This window comes from Protopterus annectens, chromosome 2.part0, assembly GCF_019279795.1.
Source record: "Protopterus annectens isolate FY-2018-M chromosome 2.part0, PAN1.0, whole genome shotgun sequence".
NCBI lineage: Eukaryota > Metazoa > Chordata > Ceratodontiformes > Protopteridae > Protopterus > Protopterus annectens.
In genome coordinates this window covers 1,389,586,947-1,389,611,247 of record NC_056728.1, presented here as the reverse complement: position 1 = coordinate 1,389,611,247, position 24,301 = coordinate 1,389,586,947, and the positions used below count along the sequence as shown (strand labels likewise).

The 24,301-nt window shown below is 45.8% G+C and overlaps 1 protein-coding gene across 4 annotated transcripts in view; it reads left to right on the top strand.

The window, feature by feature from the left end:
* Positions 1-24,301, top strand: part of HADHB (hydroxyacyl-CoA dehydrogenase trifunctional multienzyme complex subunit beta) — a 1,343,347-nt gene that overhangs the window by 365,284 nt on the left and 953,762 nt on the right. For all 4 annotated transcript variants that reach the window (XM_044061616.1, XM_044061615.1, XM_044061614.1 and 1 more), the window contains exon 6: positions 3,817-3,916. In XM_044061616.1, coding sequence (XP_043917551.1) covers positions 3,817-3,916 — 100 coding nt within the window. The remainder of the gene's footprint in view (positions 1-3,816; positions 3,917-24,301) is intronic.

The window sequence follows — 24,301 nt, the reverse complement described above, 5'->3', positions numbered from 1 at the left end:
ACTTCCCAGACGCAGATCCAGTCCCAGGGCTCATACAGGCCTAAACAGTGGGGCACTTCTCCCTCCAAAAGTGGAGAAGACAAAGCAGAGCCATACAGGAAACAGTCCCAATGACTTGCCTCTGCCAGCACCAAGCACTTATCTTCTTGCAGTCCCCTTAGGGGGAAAACTAGCACTTTTCTTTCAAAATTGGCAAATGAGCACCCAGGACAAATGGGTATTGAATATAGTGTCCCAGGGCTACAGGTTCCACTTTCACACCCTGCCAAAGGCAAGAGGTATGCCAAACCTGCCACACAATCAATGGGCAGAGGCACAAAAACAAGTTTCGTCCCTTATGAACATGAGGGCCATTCAGCAAGTACCAGAACAAGAGCAGGGACAAGGATTTTACTCCAGACTTTTCTTGGTACCCAGAAAAGGACAAAGCCTCGAGACCAATACTGGACCTGTCTTTTCTAAACGCATTTCTGGATGTTCCAAAATTCAGAATGTTAACTCTGCAACAGCTTCTGCCCATACTGGGCAAGAAGGCTTGGCTTGTAACTTTGGACCTAAAAGAGGCTTACCTGCATATCCTAATCAGACAGTTTTGCAGTAGATACCGCAGATTCATAGCTGGCTCAATGGCTACCAATTCTCTGCACTGCCCTTTGGCTTACCTACTGCGCCCAGGGTCTTCACAAAATGCCTGGCACCAGTAATTGCATTTTGCAGACAAAGAGGAATTCAAATATATCCTTACTTGGACGACTGCCTTATACAAGCAGAGAACAAGGACACACTACTAAAGCATCTGGCATTTGTAAAAAGATTATTAATTTGCCTAGGGTACACAGTAAACGAAAAGAAATCAAAACTAGTACCCTCTCAAGAGATAATATTCCTGGGTGCAAGCCTAAATACAATTGCCTAGATGGCTTATCTCATGCCAGACAAAGGCAACTAACTTCTTACTTCAAAATGTTGGCAACAAAGACCCAGTTATCTGCAAGAAAAATTCTGCAGGCTTTGGGCTTCATGGCATCCTGCATTCTGCTAATTCCATATGCCAGACTGCATATGAGGAAACTTCAATGGTGCCTAAAAAGTGTTTGACTCAACATGGTCAAAGCCTGGAAGCATTAATTACCTTCATTCCTTGCCTGCAACAGGAGTTTCGATGGGCACATGCCTGTCACCTCAACAAGGGACAGCCATTCACTCTACCCACAGCCAGGCAGTCAATAACAACAGATGCATCATATTATGCCTGGGGGGCACACATGGCTGGAAAATGTATTCAGGGCACATGGTCCACAAGCCAAATGCATCTACATATCAATCAAAAAGAGATGCTTGCTGTTCAGAATGCCCTGACAGCTTTCAAGGATCTACTCCATCCAGGACAACTACTGATAAGGACGGACAATACTACAGTCATGTGGTACATAAACAACCAGGGAGGCACACATTCCTACCCCCTATGCAGACAAGCCATGACTTTGTGGGACACAGCATCGACTTATCAAGTACACCTGCAAGCACAATTCCTGCCAGGAAAGAACAATACTCTGGCAGGCGAACTAAGCAGAAACCTCACGGATCCCCACGAGTGGAAACTGGATCCACAAGTCTTCAGCATAATAACAAAGGAATGGGGATGCCCAGACATAGATCTATTTGCCTCCCCTCACAACTGCCAACTACAGAAATTCTGCACAAGGACTTATCACAAGCAAGCATGGAAAGTGGATGCTCTATCATTCAGCTGGAAAACTCTAACAGTATATGCCATTCCTCGTCTGCCTCTCCTCCCCAAGGTACGCCTAAAGGTCAGACAAGAGAAGCCAAGAATGATTCTGATTGCCCCAGACTGACCACGCCCAGCACTGGTAACCAATCCTAAAAAGCTTGTCTCAAGGCCCTGCCTGGACATTGCCTCTAATTCCTCACTTACTGACCCAGCGAAACGATCAGATTCTGCACAGCCAACTCAGGACCCTAAATCTGGCAGCATGGCGGATAATGTAACCATTCAAAACACTCCTCTCTAAAGCAGTGATGGATGTTATTTTGGAGGCCAGGAGGCCCAGTACCAGAAAATTTATGCAGAAAAATGGAAAAGATTCTGTGCTTGGAACCAGGCACCAAGGAATTGACACATCTGTTCCAAATATTCCTTAGATTTTACAATACCTAACTGAGATGCTGGACAAGGGCCTATCCTTTTCATCAATTAAAATTCATGCCTCTGCCATTTCAGCTCATTACAATTCAGAACCTCCTATTTTTTTCCCATACATTACTAAGGCAGTACCTCAGAGGGGCCAAAAACATAAGACCTCCAAGGAGAGCCCCAATACCTGCATGGGACCTCAATTATGTCTTGGAAAAACTCACACTGCCGCCTTTTGAGCCAGCCAATACAGCTGATATAAAGTTTCTATCTTGGAAAACAGCTCTGCTCCTAGCAATAACCTCTGCAAGACGAGTTTCAGAGTTACAGACACTCATGGCTGTGGAACCTTTCATCATTTTCCATCCAGACAGGGTTTCTCTAAGGACTAACCCAACATTTATGCCTAAGGTAGTGTCCAGTGTGGCCCATAACCAAACCATTAATTTGCCTACCTTTTATCCAAACCCACAGAACAAGGGTGAGAGACTTCTGCATTCCTTGGACATACACAGACAACTACGCTTCTACTTGGACAGAACTAAAGCTTTCAGAAAAACTGAGCAACTTTTAGTGGCATATGCTGCAGGATCTCAAGGAAAGCCTATCTCAAAACAGACAATTTCAAAATGGATAGGCCACTGCATTCGTTTCTGCTACTCACAACACGGCAAATCAGTGCCCAAGGGCATTAGGCCTCATTCTACCAGGGCAGTAGCCACTTCAGCAGCCTCTCTGAGGAGTACCAACCAAAGACATTTTCGAGGCTGCAACTTGGAGTTCAGTGCACACTTTTACAAAGCACTACCATTTACCTCTCTACTTTAAATCCTTAGCAGGCTTTGCCACTGCAGTTCTGCAAGGCCTTATAGCCTCTCCTAATCCTATTTAGGCCCAGCCACCCAATCTCAGCTTTGGGATTCAACCCAAGAGTAATGACTGCAACAGTGAAACGCGATGAACATAGTACAATTGTGTACCTACCATAAATGTAGATGTTCGAGTGTATTCACTGTTGCAGTCCAGGTTTCCCACCCACCACCCCCTTTTTCTTTGCTGGGACTTACCTATACTTCTCTATTTTATACAACCTATGTGGTGTATTTGCTTATAGATGAAGGAAATGTTTATTTTATTGCATGCATAATTATTGGCATAATTTTTTAGCCTACCTTTTTGGGGACACCTGACATCTGGGGCAAGAAAAACTGAAGAAAATGGCGTTGGCTGCATCTTTTATACCCCTGGTGCACTGACGTCAGGGAGGAGGCGACAGCAACCGACGCCGGACCTAGACTTTGGAATTCTGGCCGACTGCGGGTAGCCTGCCAGCAGGATAACCTAAGAGTAATGACTGCAACAGTGAATACACTCTAACATCTACATTTATGGTAAGGTACACAACTGTACTTTTTAGATATCTGAATGTCCTCTTTTCTGTCCATAGACCTGTTTAACTATTTTCATAATAGTGCTATAGTAGCATAGTGGTACTACTGATTTGTGTTCTTCCAACATGAAGTTTGTTTTTCCAATATAGTTATTCTTAAAATGAAAAATACATAAAATGCAGACTTTTCATGAGTTTATACTCATGTAAAACTGTTTATACTTAATATTATTTGAGAGTCTTTAAAATTACATGCACATTTTTTTAGAGGCTTGCTGAGTCGCACTAACATCCCGAAGTCTGCTGTGGACTATATTGTATACGGAGCAGTGATCCAGGAGGTTAAGACGAGCAATGTTGGTCGTGAGGTTAGTATTCAGATCCAGTGTGCATAAAAACATTTGTGTGTTTACATTGCAACTAATCATATTATAGTTTCATAGATGTTTACTAGGCTGACGACCACAAAGACATTTTTAAGCCTAGCCATGTATCCTAAATCTGACAAGTTCTGGTACTCTTGATAAGTGTAAGCAGGGGCTTGGGAGGTGAAACATTACAGGTTGCCTATGTCCTTAGAGACATAGGTGCAAAACCGGGGATGAATTATCTGTTCTCCATCTAGTTCAAGTTACAGCTGAATTGGGTTAGGGAGGAACTCTGCTTCACATAGATGGGGAGCCTGTTCCAGAGACAGAATAGACTGTGGGATACATACATCTCTCTAGCAGGTCTTGTATCACAGCCAAGGTTTAAGTCTTTAGAATGGGTAATTCTGGTGCTGTTTGTTTTGTGAATATGCAGGAGGTCCATCAGTGTGGTGTCTGACAATGCCCTGTATGCCTGGCTTAGATCTCCCCTCAACAGCCTGTAGGAGACAGAATACAGGGATAGGATCTTGTGGCAGTCTGCAGAGGACATTTTACTTATGTCCTGCATTCTTTTAGTGAGGAACCTCTGTTGATGTTCCAATTGATAGATATGCCTGGTTAGGTACATACTAAAGGGGTTATTGTACTCAGTAATAGGTCTGACTGCTGAATATAGTAGAACAATGACTTCCTTGGACCTAGATGCCAAACTTTTTTTTTTTTTAAGTTGTGCAACACAGAATGATTTCCTCACTGCTGTAGACATGTAATGGCCAAAGGCTAGATTACTGTCTTTGTCCCCAAAGTCCCTGACTACAGGATCATCTCTAAGGGGTGTGTTGTCAATATGATAGTTTCCAGGGGTGGATGACTTCCCAAAGGATACTGTTATGCATTTCTTGGCATTTAGTTTTAGTCCATGGCTGTGACATCAGTTGTTTGTCAACCTTTCTGGAGAACATTTGTGTCAGTGTGTGATTCAATAACTGCTCCTAATTTGCAATAATCTGCAAATTTAGTCAACCAGAGGCTATTGACATTGGCCATTACCTCAGAGAAGTAAATGCCAAAAAGGAGCGGCCCAGAGACTGATCCCTGAGGGACTCAACTTGTGACTGTTCTCTTTGTAGAGATGGACTCCCTAGTTCTATCTTCCTAGGTCATGTCTGTGAGCCATTTGGCTATCCTCAGGGTGACGTACAGGTATGTACCTAACCTGTTGAGTTTGTCAACAGTGCCTGAGTGGGGTACTGTGTCAAATGCCTTGGCCAGGTCAGTGCAGGCAGTGTGAGCCATTTTGCCCTCATCCATTGCTTTGGTGATCTTGTGAAAGAAGTCCACCAGGAAGAGTAGACATGACCTGCCCTTGATGAAACCAAATTGAGTTGGGTGTAGCATCTAGAAGTTTACTGTATCATTATTGATCATTTCCATGGTAGTAATATCCATGGCTTTGCATTTAAGACTAGTAAGATTTAAGGGTCTCTAGTTTCCAAGGTCTGTCGATGGCCCACCTTTGTGCAGAGGGATGACTTTTTCTGATATTCTTCGTGTTTCACTGTTGCAGTCATTACATTTGGGTAATCTGCTGGCAGGTTGCCCTCAGTCGGCCTGATTAACAAAGTTTTGGGTCCTGCTTCAGTTGCTGTCCCTTCTTCCATGACGTCAGGTCGTCAGGGGGTGTAAAACATGCAGCCGATGACATTACGTCAGTCTTTCTTGCCGTGCGGTGCCCAAAGCAGAAGCAGTTTGCAAGTGCCCGTCGGCCGACTCGTGAAATTTTCGTTTTCGAGTTGCAGATCCAAAGTCTTCAACTAAAATGCTAAGTACCCCGTTGGGGAAACTTTTTCTTGCTCCTTACCAATGTCAGTAAAAGTTAATTGCATTACTTGTGGGAAGCAAATACCTCATAAGGATTTTCATTTGTACTGTATTCCTTGCCTAGGCCCTGACCATAATGTACCTTGCTGTTGGTTTTGTGCTTTATTTAATCAAAGCACATTCAAACGTCTGTACATTTTTGCTTCTAAATATTTTGGCTCACGCTTTAATTATCCAGAAATGTCGTCTGTTAGCAATCCGACTACCGGAATACCTAAAAAATGCAAAGAAAAAGACAGAGACAGACCGTTGAGGTCCAAAACTGCCGACGACGCTTCTAAGCCAGTCGCCAGTTCGCCGGTGCTCAGTGAGGCACTTTCACAGCCCCAGATACCTGCTACTTCTGATACCTGCTACTTCTGATTCGCAGGCCTCTACTGAGACCCATTCGGAGTCCGGTATGCCACGAGATGCTTCAATTATGGAACCCGCGGATGTCTGTACAGGCACTGGCTTCTGAGGGTGTTTTCAGGCCTACAGATTTGTATATTAGACCGATGCCATCTTCAAAACTAAGGCCAAAATCTCTACCTATGCCTAATAAACAGACACCTGGGCCACATGTGCAGGCCCCTATGCCTAAAAAACAAATTATCAAAATGGCTGAAGATTTAATTATTCTGATCAGGGGTAGCCATACCCCCCCTTCCAAGAGGCCTAGGCAAGACATTGATTATGAATCTTCTGAAGAGGATTCCATTTAATCTGACTCTTCTAATGAACAGGAATTGTCTGTACCTACTTATGAGGACTCTGATGCAGAAGATTCCATTCCTTCTGCTTCTCCCCCTGAGGATTTTTCTTTTGGGGAAACTTTACATACCTTAAGGGAACATTTCCACTGGGAAAGTCAGGATTTCTCTGAATCTAAAAAGAGACTTGGGGATTTTCTTCTTCTTCCTTAGCATATGTCTTTGGCTCTACTTCCTGTTCTAGACATTGTTGATGATTTCTCAGAATCTAGTATGGCTCCTGATTCTCTGCCTCCGGCTCCTTGTAAGCCAGACAGATACTACAGGGTCCCTGACTCCCACAAATTCCTTTTCAAAAATCCTGTTGCAGATCCTGAAACCATTTCTCAGGGTCCCAAGGGCATTAAGGCTTCTACAGCTAAAAATCCTACCCCTTCTGAAAGAGATTCCAGGGCGCTGGATAGATGGGGTAAGAAGGTTTACACTTCTGCAACTTTGGCAATCAGGGTTTTAAACTGTCAATTTCGTATGCTAAAATATCAAAAGCATATCATGGGACTGCTTAAACAGAAAATGATGATAATTTCTGACTGTGTGGAAAACAAAGATTTACATGGTTTATTGCATTCAGCTGAACAAGTTGGAAAACATACTTTGCAATATGGTTTTGATTCTTTGGAGGCCTCTTGCAGGGCTGCTGTAACTGGGTCTGTGCTAAGAATGCATGCTTGGCTCAGAGCAAAATCTGCCTGATAATGTTAAAGCAAAATTGTTGGATGCTCCTTTACAACAGGAATGTCCCTTTGGTAATAAGGCTGAAGAAGTTTTAAAAAAGATGGAAGATAAAGCTAAGTCTATGCAAACTGTGAAATATGTCTTACAAGTGCAACCTCCAAGATTTAGCAGGCACTGGCCTACTAAGAACTGGTCCTTTCCAGTTCCTTCGAGAGCCACTCAAGTCAAGCCCAGACATTCCAAAGGCTCCAGGTTTCAGTCACAAGGGACTTTCAGAACAAAACAATGGGGTGCCTCCTCTTCCAAATCTGGAAACAACAAGACACCTCCCTATGGTAAGCAGTCTCAATGACTTCCCTTTACAGTTACCAAGCACTTACCTTTTAGCCGCCCCTTTGGGTGGGAAACTGGCTCCTCATGCAAGAAACTGGCAACTTATAACCCAGGACAAATGGGTTTTAAATATAGTATCCCAGGGATACAGATTTAATTTCCACACATTGCCAATTCCAAATGGATGGCTAGACCTGCCACCAAATCAGTGGGCAGAGGCCCAGAAACAAGTACTTTCCCTCATGAGCATGGGGGCTATTCAACCAGTACCAGAAGAGGAAAAAGGGACAAGGTTTCTATTCAAGACTTTTCCTGGTACCCAGAAAAGACAAATCATGGCGTCCAATCCTGGACTTGAATACAACTGCCCAGATGCCTTTCCTTATGCCAGAGAAGCAAAATCATTTGGTGACTTACTTCAAACAGGTGGCCACAAAAACCCTGCTTTCTGCAAGGCAAATACTGCAAGCCTTGGGGTTCATGGCCTTCTGCATTCTTCTAATTCCATATGCAAAACTGCATAGAGGAAACTTCAGTGGTACTTAAAAAGTCTATGGAGGCAGCATTGTCACAGCCTAGAATCAATGATTCCTATCATACCTTGCCTGCAACTAGAGTTCCTATGGTGGGGCAGAGGCCTGCCACCAAAACAAGGGACTGCCATTCACACCACCCCCTGCCGCCCAAACCCTAACTACAGACGCATCAGACTATGCTTGGGGGGGGGCACATCTGGCAGGGAAGTGCATTCAGGGCAAATGGAGCCCAAATCAGATGCACCTTCATATCAATCAAAAAGAAATTCTAGCTGTACAGAATGCACTGACCGCCTTCAAGGACTACCTTCATCCAGGACAATTAATGATACAGACAACACCACTGTTATGTGGTACATAAACGAGCAGGGGGGTACACACTCCTACCCCCTTTGCAGACTAGCCATGACATTGTGGAACACGGCCTTGACCTATCAAGTACAACTACAAGCTCATTTCCTGCCAGGAAAGCTGAATACTTTGGCAAACGAACTAAGCAGAAATGTCATGGATCCACATGAATGGAAACTGGAACCACAGATTTTCAACATGTTGACATGCAAATGGGGGAGCCCAGACATAGATCTTTTTGCCTCACCCCAGAACCATCAGTTGGACAAATTTTGCACAAGAACTCATCACAAAAAAGCCTGGAAAGTGGACGCTCTGTCCTTTAGCTGGAAAAACCTATCAGTCTATGCCTTTCCCCCTCTGCCTCTGCTCACCAAAGTTCTAATAAAAGTCAAACAGGACAAACCAAAAATGATTTTGATTGCTCCAGACTGGCCTCACCAACACTGGTACCCACTCATGCGCAATGTGTCACACCTTCCACCGTGGCATCTGCCTCAGACACCTTATTACTGTCTCAGAACAACCAAATTCTGCGCACATGGCTCCAAACTTTGAATCTTGCAGCGTGGCTAATCACCTAAATTCACCTTTAGCATCCCTCAGCAAACCTGTGATGGATGTCATTTTGAAGGTGAGAAGGCCTAGTTCTAGAAAATCTTATGCTGACAGATGGAAAAGATTCTGTGCCTGGATTCAATCTCAAGGGATAAGCACAGCAGTGCCCAACATTCCTCATATTTTACAATACTTAACTGAGATGCTTCACAAGGGCCTGTCCTTTCCTTCCATAAAATCCATGCCTCAGCCATTTCAGCTCTTTACAACACAGAACCTCCCCTCTACTCTCATCCTCTGCTAAAGCCGTATCTTAGAGGGGCCAAAACTTTAACACCACCCAGGAGAGCTCCAACCCCTGCTTGGGACCTCAATTTTGTATTTGAAAAGCTCACTCTCCCTCCTTTCAAGCCAGCTGCTACTGCAGACTTAAAATTTCTCTCCTGGAAAACCGCTTTCCTTTTAGCAGTCATTTCAGCTAGAAGGATTTCCGAATTACAGGCTCTTATGGCAGTGGAGCCTTTCATCATTTTTCATGCGGACAGGGACTCTCAGGACCAATCCATCCTTCATGCCTAAGGCGGTATCCAGTGTGGCTCTTAATCAGACCATACATTTGCCAACTTTCTTTCCCAATCCACAGAACAAGGGGGATGTACACAGACAACTTAGATTTTACTTAAACAGGAAAAAATCTCAAAGAAAATCTGAACTGCTGGTGGCATTTGCTGCAGGGGCAGAGGGAAAGGCTATTTCAAAGCAAACCATTTCCAAATGGATAAGCCCTTGTATTCGTTTCTGCTATGTGCACCATGGAAAAACTATCCCCCAGGGGATCGGATCCCATTCCCCCAGGGCTGCATCTACTTCTACTGCCTTTCTCAGAGGTGTTCCTATCAGGGACATTCTAGAAGCTGCTACCTGGAGCTCAGTTCATACGTTCACCAAACATTACCATTTACCACTTTTCTCTAAATCCAGAGCTGGCTTTGCCACTGCTGTCCTGCAGGGCCTTATAGCTGGTCCTAATGCTGTATAATTCCCTCCACCCAACCATAGCTTTGGGAATCTACCCAAATGTAATAACTGCAACAGTGAAACACGAAGAACATAGTACAGTTGTGTACACTTACCATAAATGTAGATGTTAGAGTGTATTCACTGTTGCAGTCCTGGTTACCCTCCCTCCAGCCCCCTATTTTTCTTTGGCTATATCTCTACGTTCTTTCACTATGCTTAAAAGCCCTTTTGGTGTATTTGCTTTTGGTATTGGAGGTATATTTTTTGTGGTTTTAATTTTATTTGCTCCCCATTTGGGGGGCTCCTGACATCTGGGGTAAGAAAAACTGATGTAATGGCGTTGGCTGCATGTTTTATACACCTGACAACCTAACGTTATGGAAGAAGGGACAGCAAGCGACACAGGACCCAAGACTTTGTTAATCAGGCCGACCTGAGGGCAGCCTGCCAGCAGATTATCCAAATGTAATGACTGCAACAGTGAATACACTGGAATATCTACATTTATGGTAAGTGTACACAACTGTACTTTCTCTATTCACGAGGCACAAAACCGGTTTGGAGGCTACAGTTAAATAGCAGATGTTCATCGTGTTTCAGTGTTGCAGTCATTACACTTGGGTTATCTTGCTGGCAGGCTGCCCGCAGTCGGCCTGAATTCCAAAGTCCTGGTCCGGCGTTGGTTGCTGTCGCCTCTTCCCTGACGTCAGTGCACCAGGGGCATATAAGATGCATCCAATGCCATTTTCTTCAGTTTTTCTTGAGTCTTTCTTGCCGCGCGGTACCTGAAGCAAAAGCAGTTCGTAAGTGCCGGTCGGCCGACTCCGGAGAATTTCAAAATTGAATTTCATATCCGAAGTCTTCAATAAAGCCAAGTACCCTGTTGGGGAAACTTTTTTCTTGCTCCAGACCGATGTCAGAAAAAGTTAACAATTGTATTTCTTGTGGGAAGCAAATATCTCATAAGGATTTTCATTCTTAATGTATTCCTTGCCTTGGCCCTGACCACGACATTGCTAGTTGTCGGTTTTGTGCTAGATTTAACCAATGCACTATTAAGCGTCGGTACGATTTTGCATTTCATTACTTTGGCTGAAGGTTTAACTATATAATGCTGTCGGAACAGCTGACAACCGGAGTTCATAAAAAAAACGCAAATAAAAAGAAAAGGACAGGCATCCAAGGTCCAAAACTAACAAAGCCTCCTCTAGGCCAGTCGCCGGTTCTCAGTGAGGCGCTTTCGCAGCCCCTGACACCCCCACTACCTCAGAGCCACAGGTCGCCTCCGACTCCCACATGGAGATAACTAGGCCTCTGGATACTCAAGGTATTGGGCCTTCAGAAACTAATCCCTCAGATGGGTCCAGAGCCGCTGAGTAGGCATCGGCTTTTGAGGATGTTTTCAGGCCTACACAGCTTTATATCAAGCCAACCTCAGCATCCAAGACAAAGACTAAAACAGCTTTAAAGACAAAGAAACAAGTACAGCATTCTCCCGGACAGACTTCCATGCCTAAAACAGATGCTCAAAATGGCCGAGGACCTAATTACTTTGATCAGGGGCTCCCATCCCTCTCCTGATAATAGGCCTAGGCAAGACACTGAACATGATTCCTCTGATCAGGTTTCCATTTCATCTGACTCCTCTTCAGAACAGGGATACTCTCTTCCTCCCTATGAGGACTCTGATGCTGAAGAATCTATCCCTTCAGCCTCTCCTCCTGAGGACTATTCTTTTGGGGAAACCTGCACACCATGAGGGAGCATTTCCACTGGGAGAGCCAAGATTATTCAGAATCTAAGAAAAGGCTCAGAGATTTTCTTTTATTGCCTCAACACAGACCTATTGCTATTCCACCTGTACTAGACATTGCAGATGATGTATTTTCAGAGTCCAGTCTGTCTCCTGACTCTTTACCCCCTGCACCAGTAAAGCCAGATAGGTACTACAGGGTTCCAGATTCACATACATTTCTATATAAAAACCCTGCTGCTGACCCAGAAACTATATCTTAGGGTCCCAAAGGGGTCAAGGCTTCCACTGCAAAAAACCTTGTTCCCTCTGATAGGGATTCTAGAGCACTGGACAGATGGGGGGAAAAAGTTTACACCTCTGCTGCTTTAGCTGTAAGGACTTTAAATTGCCAGTTTCATATGCTTAAATATCAGCAATACCTAATGTCGCTGCTTAAACAGAAAATGCTGACAAACACTGAATGTCCTGAAAGCAAGGAAATGCAGGATTTATTGCATGCGGCTGAACAAGTGGGAAAGCATACTTTGCAATGTGGTTTTGATTCACTAGAGGCCTCTTGCAGGGCCCCAGTTACAGGCTCTGTCATTCTAAGGCATGCTTGGTTAAAGGAACAGACTCTGCCTGATCATGTTAAAGCAAAATTATTGCATGCTCCATTACAGCATGATATTAAGGTAGAAGAGGTGTTAAAGAAAATTGAGGATAAAGCGAAATCTATGCAGACTGTAAAGGAATTCTTACAGGTTCAACCACCCAGATATAGCAGGAACTGGCCTTCTAAAAACTGGTCCTTTACAGTGTCAGACAGACCACAAAGAGGCAGATACAGATGACCTAGAGGCAGATCTCAGCCCCAAGGCTCATACAGACCTAAACAATGGGGTGCTTCTACCTCCAAAAGTGGAGGACAAATCACAACCATATAGGAAACAGTCCCAATGACTTCCCACTGTCAATGCCAAGCACTTATCTTTTGGCAGCACCCTTAGGGGGAAAGCTAGCACTTTTCTCACAAAATTGGCACACGATCACCCAGGACAAATGGGTACTGAATATTGTTTCTTAAGGCTACAGGTTCCACTTTCAAACCCTTCCAAAGGCAAAAGGTATGCCAGACCTGCCACACAATCAATGGGCAGAGGCACAAAAGCAAATTTAATCTCTCATGGACATGAGGGCTATTCAGAGAGTACCACAGCAAGAACAGGGACAAGGATTTTACTCTAGGCTTTTCTTGGTACCCAGAAAGGACAAAGCATGGAGACCAATACTGGACCTGTCTATTCTAAATACTTTTCTGGACATTCCAAAATTCAAAATGCTAACACTGCAGCAACTTCTGCCATTGCTGGGCAAGAAGGCTTGGTTCGTAACTTTGGGCCTCAAAGAGGCATACCTGCATGTTCCAATCAGACAATCTTGAAGAAGATACCTCCGATACATAGCCGGCTCAATGCACTACCAATTCTCTGCACTGCCCTTTGGCTTATCTACTGCACCCAGGGTCTTCACAAAATGCCTGGCACCAGTAATTGCATTTTGCAGACAGAGGAATTCAAATATATCCCTACTTGGACGACTGCCTTATTCAAGCAGAGAACAAGGACATTCTACTAAAGCATCTGGCATTTGTAAAAAGATTACTGATTTCCCTAGGGTACACAGTAAACGAAAAAAAATCAAAACTAGTACCCTCTCAAGAGATAATATTCCTGGGTGCAAGCTTAAATACAACTGCCTAGATGGCTTATCTCATGCCAGACAAACAAAGGCAACTGACTTCTTACTACAAAATGTTGGCAACAAAGACCCGGTTATCTGCAAGAAAAATTCTGCAGGCTTTGGGCTTCATGGCATCCTGCATTCTGCTAATTCCATATGCAAGACTGCATATGAGGAAGCTACAGTGGTACCTAAAAAGTGTTTGAACTCAACATTGCCACAGCCTGGAAACATTAATCACCCTCATTCCCTGCCTGCAACAGTTTCGATGGTGGGCACTGACCTGTCACCACAACAAGGGACAGCCATTCATTTTACCCACAGCCAGGCAGACTCTAACAGATGCATCGGATTATGCCTGGGGGGCACACATGGCAGGAAAATGTATTCAGGGCACTTGGCCCGCAAGCCAAATGCTTCTACATATCAATCAGAAAGGGATGCTAGCTGTACAGAATGCCCTGACAGCCTTCAAGGATCTATTCCATCCAGGACAACTAATGCTAAGGACGGACAATACTACAGTCATGTGGTACATAAGCAAGGGGGCACACACTCCTACCCCCTCTGCAGGCAAGCCATGACTTTGTGGAATACACCATTGGCCTATCAAGTGCGTCTGCAAGCACAATTCCTGCCAGGAAAGACAAATACTCTGGCAGACGAACTAAGCAGAAACCTCATGGACCCTCACGAGTGGAAACTAGATCCACAAGTCTTCAGTATGATAACAAGGAAATGGGGATGCCCAGACATAGATCTATTTGCCTCCCCTCACAACTGCCAACTACAGAGATATTCTGCACAAGGACTTATCACACACAAGCATGGAAGGTGGATGCTCCATCATTCAGCTGGAAAACCCTGACAGTATATGCCTTTCCTCCCCAAGGTACTCCTAAAGGTCAGACAAGAGAAGCCAAAAATGATTCTGATTGCCCCAGACTGGCCACGCCAGCACTGGTACCCAATCCTGAAGAGCTTGTCTCAAGGCCCAGCCTGGACTTTACCTCAAATTCCTCATTTTCTGTCCCAAAAAAAAATCAGATCCTGCACAGCCAACTCAGAACCTTAAATATGGCTGCTTGGCGAATAATATAACCACTTGGGACACAACTCTCTCTAAAACAGTTATGGATGTTATTTTGGAAGCCAGGAGGCCCAGCACCAGAAAATCTTATGCAGAAAAATGGAAGAGATTCTGTGCTTGGAATCGGGCACAAGGAATTGACCCGCTTGATGTTCATAGTGTTTCACTGTTGCAGTCATTACACTTTGGTTATCCTGCTGGCAGGCTACCTGCAGTCGGCCAGAATTCCAAAGTCTAGGTCCGGCATCGGTTGCTTTCGCCTATTCCCTGACGTCAGTGCACCAGGGGTAAAAAAGATGCAGCCGACGCCATTTTCTTCAGTCTTTCTTGCCGCGTGGTGCCCAAAGCAAAAGCAGTTCGCAAGTGCCGGTTGGCCAACTCCTGAGATATTTGAAATCGAATTTCAGAACCGAAGTCTTCAATAAAGCTAAGTACCCCATTGGGGAAACTCTTTCTTGCTCCAGACCGATGTCAGTAAAAGTTAACAGTTGTATTTCTTGTGGGAAGCAAATACCTCATAAGGACTTTCACTCTTACTGTATTCCTTGCCTAGGCCCTGACCACGACGTTACTAGTTGTCTGTTTTGTACTAGATTCAACAAACGCACTATTGAGCGTCGGTTTGATTTTGCTTTACATTACTTTGGCTGAAGGTTTAACTACATAATGCCGTCAGAACAACTGACGACCGGAATTCATAAAAAACGCAAAGACAAGGAAAAGGACAGGCATCCGAGGTTCAAAACTGACTAAGCCTCTTCTAGGCCAGTCGCCGGTTCTCAGTGAGGCTCCTTCGCAGCCCCTGACACCTGCTACCTCAGAGCCACAGGCCGTATCCGACTCCCACGTGGGGACACCTAGGCCTCTGGAAACTCAAGGTATTGGGCCTGCGGAAACTATTCCCTTAGGTGGGTCCAGAGATGCTGAGCAGGCATCTGCTTCTGAGGGTGTTTTCAGACCTTCACAGCTTACTATTAAGTCCACTACAGCAGCCAAGGCAAAGTCAAAAACACCATTAAAGACAAGGAAACAAGTACAGCATTCTCTTGGACAGTCATCCATGCCAAAGAAACAGATGCTTAAAATGACCGATAACCTAATTACTTTGATCAGGGGTTCCCATCCCCCTCCTGATAAAAGGCCTAGGCAAGACACTGACTATGACTCCTCTGACCAGGTTTCTATTTCCTCTGATTCCTCTTCAGATCAGGGATATTCCCTCCCTCCCTCTGAGGACTGTGATGCAAAAGAATCTATACTTTCAGCCTCTCCACCTGAGGATTATTCTTTTGGGGAAACCCTGCACACCATGAGGGAGCATTTCCATTGGGAGAGCCAGGATTATTCAGAATCCAAGAAAAGGCTCAAACTTTCTTTTATTGCCTCAGCACAGGCCCCCTGGCTATCCCCTCCGTGCTTGATATTGTTGATGTTTTCTCTGAATCCAGTCTGTCTCCTGATTCTTTACCCCCTGCACCAGTCAAGCCAAACAGGTACTACAGGGTCCCAGACTCTCATAATTTTTTTTATAAAAACCCTGCTGCTGACCCAGAAACAATTTCTCAGGGTCCTAAAGGGGTTAAAGCTTCCACTGCAAAAAAACCTGTCCCCTCAGATAGGGATTCTAGAGCTCTGGATAGATGGGAGAAAAAAGTTTACACTTCTGCTACTTTAGCTGTAAGGGCTTTAAACTGCCAGTTTCACGTGCTTAATATCAACAGTACCTCATGTCTTTGTTAAAAAGAAAATGCTTACAAACTCAAAGTCCTGACAATAAGGAAATGCAGGATTGATTGCATGCAGCTGAACAAGTGGGAAAGCATACTCTGCAATGTGGTTTTGATTCATTAGAGGCTTCTTGTAGAGCCGCAGTTACAGGCTCTGTCATTCAAAGGCATGCTTGGTTGAAAGAACAAAGTTTTCCTGAACATGTTAAAGTAAAATTATTGGATGCTCCACTACAGCATGATACTTTGTTTGGTGTTAAGGCAGAAGAGGTGTTAAAGAAAATGGCGGATAAAGCAAAATCAATGGAGACAGTAAAGGATTTCTTACAGGTTCAACCACCTAAGTTTAGCAGAAACTGGCCTTCAAAAAATTGGTCCTTTCCGGTGTCAGACAGGCCACAGAGAGGCAGATACAGACACCCAAGAGGCAGATCTCAGCCCCAAGGCTCCTACAGACCTAAACAGTGGGGTGCTTCAGCCCCCAAAGGAGGAGAAGACAAATCACAACCTTATAGGAAACAGTCCCAATGACTTCCCCTCTACAAATGCCAAGCACTTACCTTTTGGCAGCACCCTTAGGGGAAAAGCTAGCACTTTTCTCACAAAATTGGTACATAATCACCCAGGACAAATGGGTACTGAATATTGTTTCTCAGGGTTACAGGTTCCACTTTCACACCCTTCCAAAATCAAAAGGTATGCCGGACCTGCCACAAAACCAATGGGCACAGGCACAAAAACAAATTTCTGCTCTCATGGACATGAGAGCTATTCAATGAGTACCACGGCAAGAACAGGGACAAGGATTTTACTCAAGACTTTTCCTAGTACCCAGAAAGGACAAAGCCTGGAGACCAATACTGGACCTGTCAATCCTAAATACTTTCCTGGACAATTCAAAATGTTAACACTGCAGCAACTTCTACCCATGCTGGGCAAGAAGGCTTGGCTAGTTACTTTGGACCTCAAGGAGGCATACCTGCATGTCCCAATCAGACAATCTTGCAGAAGATACCTCAGATTCGTAGCTGGCTCAGTGCATTACCAATTCTCTGCACTGCTCTTTGGCTTATCTACTGTGCCCAGGGTCTTCACAAAATGCCTGGCACCAGTAATTGCATTTTGCAGACAAAAAGGAATTCAAATATATCCCTACTTGGACGATTGCCTTATTCAAGCAGAGAGCAAGGACATTCTACTAAAGCATCTGGCGTTTGTAAAAAGATTACTAATTTGCCTAGGGTACACAGTAAACAAAAAGAAATCAAAACTAGTGCCCTCGCAAGAGATAATATTCCTGGGTGCAAGCTTAAATACAATTGCCCAGATTGCTTATCTCACGCCAGGCAAGCAAAGGCAACCGACTCATTACTTTCAAATGATGGCAACAAAGACCCAGCTCCCTGCAAGAAAAATTCTACAGGCCCTGGGCTTCATGGCATCCTGCATTCTACTAATTCCATATGCAGGACTGCATATGAGAAAACTACAATGGTATCTAAAAAGTGTTTGGACTCAGCATTGCCACAGCCTGGAAACAATAATAACTCTAATTCCCTGCCTGCAACAGGAGTTTCGATGGTGGTCACTGGCCTGTCACCACAACAAGGGATATCCTTTCACCTTACCCACAGCCAGGCAGACAATAACAACAGATGCATCGGATTATATGCCTGGGGGGCACACATGGCAGGAAAATGTATTCAGGGCACGTGGCCCAAGGAATAAATGCATCTTCACATCAATCAAAAAGAGATGCTAGCTGTACAGAATGCCCTGACAGCCTTCAAGGATCTACTACATCCAGGACAACTATTACTAAAGACAGACAATACCACAGTTATGTGGTACATAAACAAGCAAGGGGGCACACATTCCTACCCTCTCTGCAGGCAAGCCATGACTTTGTGGAACACAGCACTGACCTATCAAGTACATCTGCAGGCACAATTCCTGCCAGGAACGAAAAATACACTGGCAGACGAACTAAGCAGAAATCTCATGGATCCTCACGAATGGAAACTAAATCCACAGGTCTTCAGCATGATAGCAGGTAAATGGGGACGCCCAGACATAGATCTTTTTGCCTCCCCTCACAGCTGCCAACTACAGAGAATTCTGCACAAGAACTTACCACTCACAAGCATGGAAAGTGGATGCTCTGTCATTCAGCTGGAAAACACTGACAGTTTGTCTTTCCTGCACTACCTCTGCTTCCCAAGGTGCTCCTAAAAGTCAGACAAGAGAAGCCAAAAATGATCCTGATTGCCCCAGACTGGCCACGCCAGCACTGGTACCCAATCCTAAAGAGCTTGTCTCAAGGCCCAGCCTGGCCTTTACCTCAAATTCCTCATCTTCTGACTCAACAAAACAATTAGATTCTGCACAGTCAACTCAGAACCTTAAATCTGGCTGCATGGTAGATAATATAGCCACTCAGACCACACCTCTCTCTAAAGCTGTTATGGATGTCATTTTAGAAGCCAGGAGGCTCAGCACTAGGAAATCTTCTGCAGAAAAATGGAAGAGATTCTGTGCTTGGAACCAGGCACAAGGACTCGAACCACTTGTTCGAAATATACCTCAGATTTTACAATACCTAACTGAGATGCTGGATAAAGGCCTATCCTTCTCATGAATTAAGATCCGTGCCTCTGCCATTTCAGCTCATTGCAATACGGGACCTTCTATTTTCTCTCATCCACTACTAAGACAATACCTCAGAGGGGCAAAAAACATAAGACCCCCAAGGAGAGCACCAATACCTACTTGGGACCTCAATTTTGTTTTAGAAAAGCTCACACTGCCTCCTTTTGAGCCAGCCAATACAGCTGATATAAAATTCTTATCATGGAAAACTGCTCTGCTCCTAGCAATAACTTCAGCAAGAAGAGTCTCAGAGTTACAGGCATTAATGGCAGTGGAACCTTTCATCATTTTTCATCAGGACAGGGTCTCTCTAAGGACAAACCCAACATTTATGCCAAAGGTGGTATCCAATGTGGCTCTTAACCAAACCATTCATTTGCCAGCATTCTATCCAAATCCCCAGAATAAAGGGGAGAGACTTCTGCATGCTTTGGACATACACAGACAGCTACGATTCTACGTGGACAAAACAAAAGCTTTCAGAAAAACTGAGCAACTGTTTGTAGCTTATGCTGCAGGATCACAAGGGAAAGCCTATCTATTTCAAAATGGATAGGACACTGCGTTTGCTTCTGCTATTCACAACATGGCAAATCCAGTGCATAAGGGCATTAGGCCACATTCTACCAGAGTAGCAGCCATTTCAGCAGCCTTCCTCAGAGGAGTACCAACCAAATACATTTTAGAAGCTGCAGCCTTTCACCAAGCACTACCACTTACCTCTCTACTCTAAATCCAGAGCAGGCTTTGCCACTGCAGTTCTGCAGGGCCTGGTAGCCTCTCCTAATCCTATTTAGGCCCAGCCACCCAACCTCAGCTTTGGGATTCAACCCAAGTGTAATGACTGCAACAGTGAAACACGATGAACATAGTACAGTTGTGTACCTACCATAAATGTAGATGTTCGAGTGTATTCACTGTTGCAGTCCAGGTTACCCACCCACCATTCCCCTTTTCTTTGCTGGGACTTTTCCGTACTTCTCAATTCTATACAAGCTATGTGGTGTATTTGCTTGTAGATGAAGGAAATGTTTAATGTTAAGTTGTCAATTTCACCTTCATTCTTGCTGGATGGGTTCGGAGCCGATCCTCGGCTCCGACTCTGCTTATACCAAAGCTCAAGAGCTATTTTTACTGGCTCGAGGCTACCCTGTATCCCACAATGCTAGGCGCTAACTACCCAGATCTCGTTTGCAGCTTTAGCTGCGAGGTTGCATTTTTGCCGGCTCTCAGGTTAGATTTGAAAAATAATTTTTCTGGTAAGGTTTTCCTTTTTTAATTTCAGTGTTAGTGTGCCGTTATATCCTGTTTTACCCCTCTAGTGTATCCCGCCTTATATAGTTCCCCTTTTGGGTTTATTTTCTACCTCCCTCGGCCCTACCGCCACTCCTTATATTATTAGGTCTTCAGGCTAAGTTTTACTTCAGTTTTTAAGTTAAATTGTTAGTTAATTTTCAGTTTAATTTACATAGTGTCTATAGTTATTTTAGTCTTAGTCTCTTCGGTGTGTGTGGTGTGACTGGACTAAGATACTTTAGTGTGGGTGTGTGGTTGTGTGTGTTTTACTTGTCATCCCTTCAGGATGTTAGTCCAAGGTCTCAGGCTTCAAGAAGTGTGACTCGTGCTGTCAAAAGATGTCTCTGACAGACGGTCACACTTCTTGTGTTTATTGCCTGGGCCCTCTGCACCTGCAGGACTCTTGTTCTGTCTGCCATGCATTCAGTCTGAGTCCTGCAGGAACGCAGAAACAAGTTGATTTTGAGAGGCTTGTTGAAGCCCGAAGGTTCCCCGACCAAGTCTTCGTCGGGCAAACCTTCGAAGCCCACTAAGTCGTCGACTCCGTGTACAGACCCTCCGACCAGTGGTGCTATTTCTGCTTCTACATTGGCTCCAACTGGAGCCGATGCTACAAAAAGTCAGTCGGCTCCGATAGTTACGTCTGAACCGTCCATGAGTCGTAAGCGCTCCAGGTCCCCTTCTTTGGAGTCAGTCCATTCGGCTCCGAGATCTCCTTTGCTTTCGGAGCGCAGCCATCAGTCCCATTCCTCTCGGTCTTCCAGGCTTTCGGATCATGACCTCGAGAGGGTGGTTAGCAGACTCCTTAAGTCGCAGGCACTGGCCCAGATGCTTCACAGCCCTTCTCATCAGACAGCGGCTATCCCCATTCCATCGTCTATTCCCCCTCCGACCCTTCTGAGTTCGGAGCCGGAGTTTGTGGGAGCCGGGACCGTCGACATGTCGGAGCCGATACCACAGCTTTCGGCTCCGTCTTCGGCTCCGATTTCTTCCGTGGTGCCATCCTTGGAGGGATCCGGGCGCCGTGACTCCCTCATCTGCTCAGAGGGGACGAGTGGCATCAGACCCTTGTCCGACCCCGTTCTCCCTCTCTGAGCCTCGGCGCAGGTGAGTTCGGCCCCGACATCAGCCTCGGAGCCATCCCTCTCGGTGCCGGGAGGGGTCCTTATCTCTTCGGAGCGAGGACCTTCTTCCCTGCCTGATAGGGGTGCTTTTGAGGTCATGAGGAGTGTGCTGGCCCCTGTGCCTGCTCCTCGGTCGGCTCCCTCAGCTCCTCCCACTGTAGTGCCTGCTACGGTCTCTACCCATCCTCTCGACCCTGACCGCAGAGATCCTACGCCTCAGGTGCCCCCATTGGGAGCATCCTCCTCTTCTGAGGCCTCCCCTGATCCGTCAGTGGAGCCCCCTCGGAAGAGGAAATGTAAGAGGAAGCATGTTGACTCCCCTGAGTCCGTCACATCTGATACCGACTTGGATGAGTCGGAAGGGTCCCCACGGTCCCCCCTCTGAGGATGTCTCCTTTTCTGACATCCTTGAGATCCTCAAGCAGAGGGGAAACTGGTCTACCCTCAATCCTTCTGAGGACGAGTCGGTTTACATAGAGGCGTTTGGTTCTCGCCCTTCCACCTCCTGGGTGTCACCGCCCTTTGACCCCTTTATGGAAGTGGTGGTGAGGAAGGCATGGACGGCCCCTGACTCGATGGAACCTACCCCGCAGAGGCCTTCAAAATTTATCACAGCCCCTTCTGATAAGCAGTTTTTAACTAAGGGTGTCCCTGTTGATGCCATGGTGGTGGCAGCAGCCACTAAGAAGGAACTGGCTGATCCTTCAGTACCGATCCATCCTCTTAATAAGGAATCTAGGACTATGGATAGGTACGGCAAGCGGATGTTTTCTTCAGCGACCTTTGCCATGCGGTCGCTTAATTACTTGTGTCATTTCATCCGCCTTCAAAGAGACATGCTCAAGGAAATGGGTGATACTCTACAGGATCCAACAGCTGCGGGGTCTCAAGACAAAATCAACTCCCAGCTGGCAACCCTGAACTCGATTGTTAACTCCTCCATGCGGCTTATTTCCTATGCGGCCGATGGGGCGAATAGGGCTGCAGGCACAGGCGTGGCCTTAAGACGTCACGCCTGGATGCGGCTTTGTAACTTTGCTGACCCCTTCAAGGTGTCCTTCACTAACTCTCCCTTTGATGGTTCAGCATTGTTTGGAACTCAGGTGAAGGATACTTTGACCAGATGCGAACAGGAAGGCAAGACTCTCTCTGCCGTGGGAGTCTCCACCCTGTCTAGACCATACCCCAAATGTCAGAAGGGTGGAAAAATGTGGTTCCGCAAGCCACAGGGAGTCGCGCCTGACGCACGAGGTGAGTTCCCCTCTAGAGGCAGGGGGGGACAATAACAGACGCCGCCCTAGGGGCAGAGGGGGTCCGCAGAACCAGGGTAGCAGAGAAGCTATCTCTGGCCAACCCTTCCAGCATCCCTGAGAAGCTGCCTGACTGTCCACCTTCGGAGGTAGTCGGGGGAAGATTATCACTGTACCCAGAAGCTTGGCTTTCCCTCACCCAAGACAGATGGGTACAGTCTATCATATCCGAGGGTTACGAAATTCCCTTTGTCCACACCCCAACACAGCCAAAAAGGCCCCTTCCAGATGTTCCACCAAGTCTAAGGGAACAAGCAGTGTTAGAAATCTCAAAACTGCTAAGAAAAAGGGCCATCCAACCAGTCCCAGCAGACCAGCAAGGATCCGGAATCTACTCCAAGTTCTTTTTGGTACCAAAAAAGACAGGGGACTGGAGACCAATTTTGGATCTCAGCAGACTGAACAAGTCTGTCCAAAGAACGAAGTTCCGGATGGTCACGCTACAGTCCATTCCACACTTTCTGGGCCAGGGCAATTGGATGTGCTCTATAGACCTTCAGGATGCGTACTACCACATCAAGATGCACAGGCGCTCCAGGAGGTTTCTCCACTTCGGCTGGGGGCCAGTCACTACCAGTTCAGGGCCCTGCCCTTTGGTCTCACTACAGCCCCCCTAGTGTTTACCAAATGCATGGCAGTGGTTACGGCTCATCTGAGGCGTCAAGGATTCCAGGTGTTTCCATATCTGGACGACTGGCTCCTTACCGCCACCACCAGGTGTCAACTTATTCAGTCCAGAGATTACACCATTCAAATTTGCAAAGAGCTAGGTATCTCCATAAATGTCGAAAAGTCTGCTTTGTCGCCTTGTCAGTCTATTACTTTCATAGGCGCCATATTAGACTCAGTCTAACTGTCCGCAAAACTAACGGCACAAAGTGTCATATATTCGCGAACATGTTCATATCCTTCTTCAGAACAACAGAATCCAGGCCAGATTTGTACTGAAGACTTTAGGTCTCATGGCTGCAGCCATTACGTTACTTCCCCTAGCTCGCTTTCACATGCGAATCCTTCAGTGAATGCTCTTCTCCCAGTGGTCCTTTCAGCAGCTCCCATTGTCACACAACATTTTAATAACCCAGTCATGCAAGAAATACCAGTCTTGGTGGATCGTCTCCCTTCAAGTGATTCAGGGCAGACCCTTTGTCCCCCCCCCGGTTGCTACGGTGACAACGGACGCCTCCCTGATCGGGTGGGGGGGGGCATTTTAAGGGCAGGACAGTCCAGGGCACATGGCAACCTTTCGAGTGCCACCTGCACATAAATGTCCTGGAGATGAGAGCAGTACTTTTAGCATTGCAAGCCCTTCAGGACTCTCTTCCCATCAGGACTATTGCAGTTCAGACGGACAATATGTCCGTAGTGTGGTACATCAACAAGCAGGGCGGAACCAAGTCCTGTACTTATGTCGAGAAGCACTCAGACTTTGGCAGTGGGCGATCTCCTCTCAGCGGTTTCTGATAGCAACGCATATCCCCGGGAAGTCCACCGTCCTAGCGGACCGTCTGAGCAGAGCCATTCTCATGCCGCATGAGTGGTCTCTCAAGCAGTCAGTAGTGGAAAAAATTTTTCCGAAGATGGAGTCAGCCTTGCTGCGAT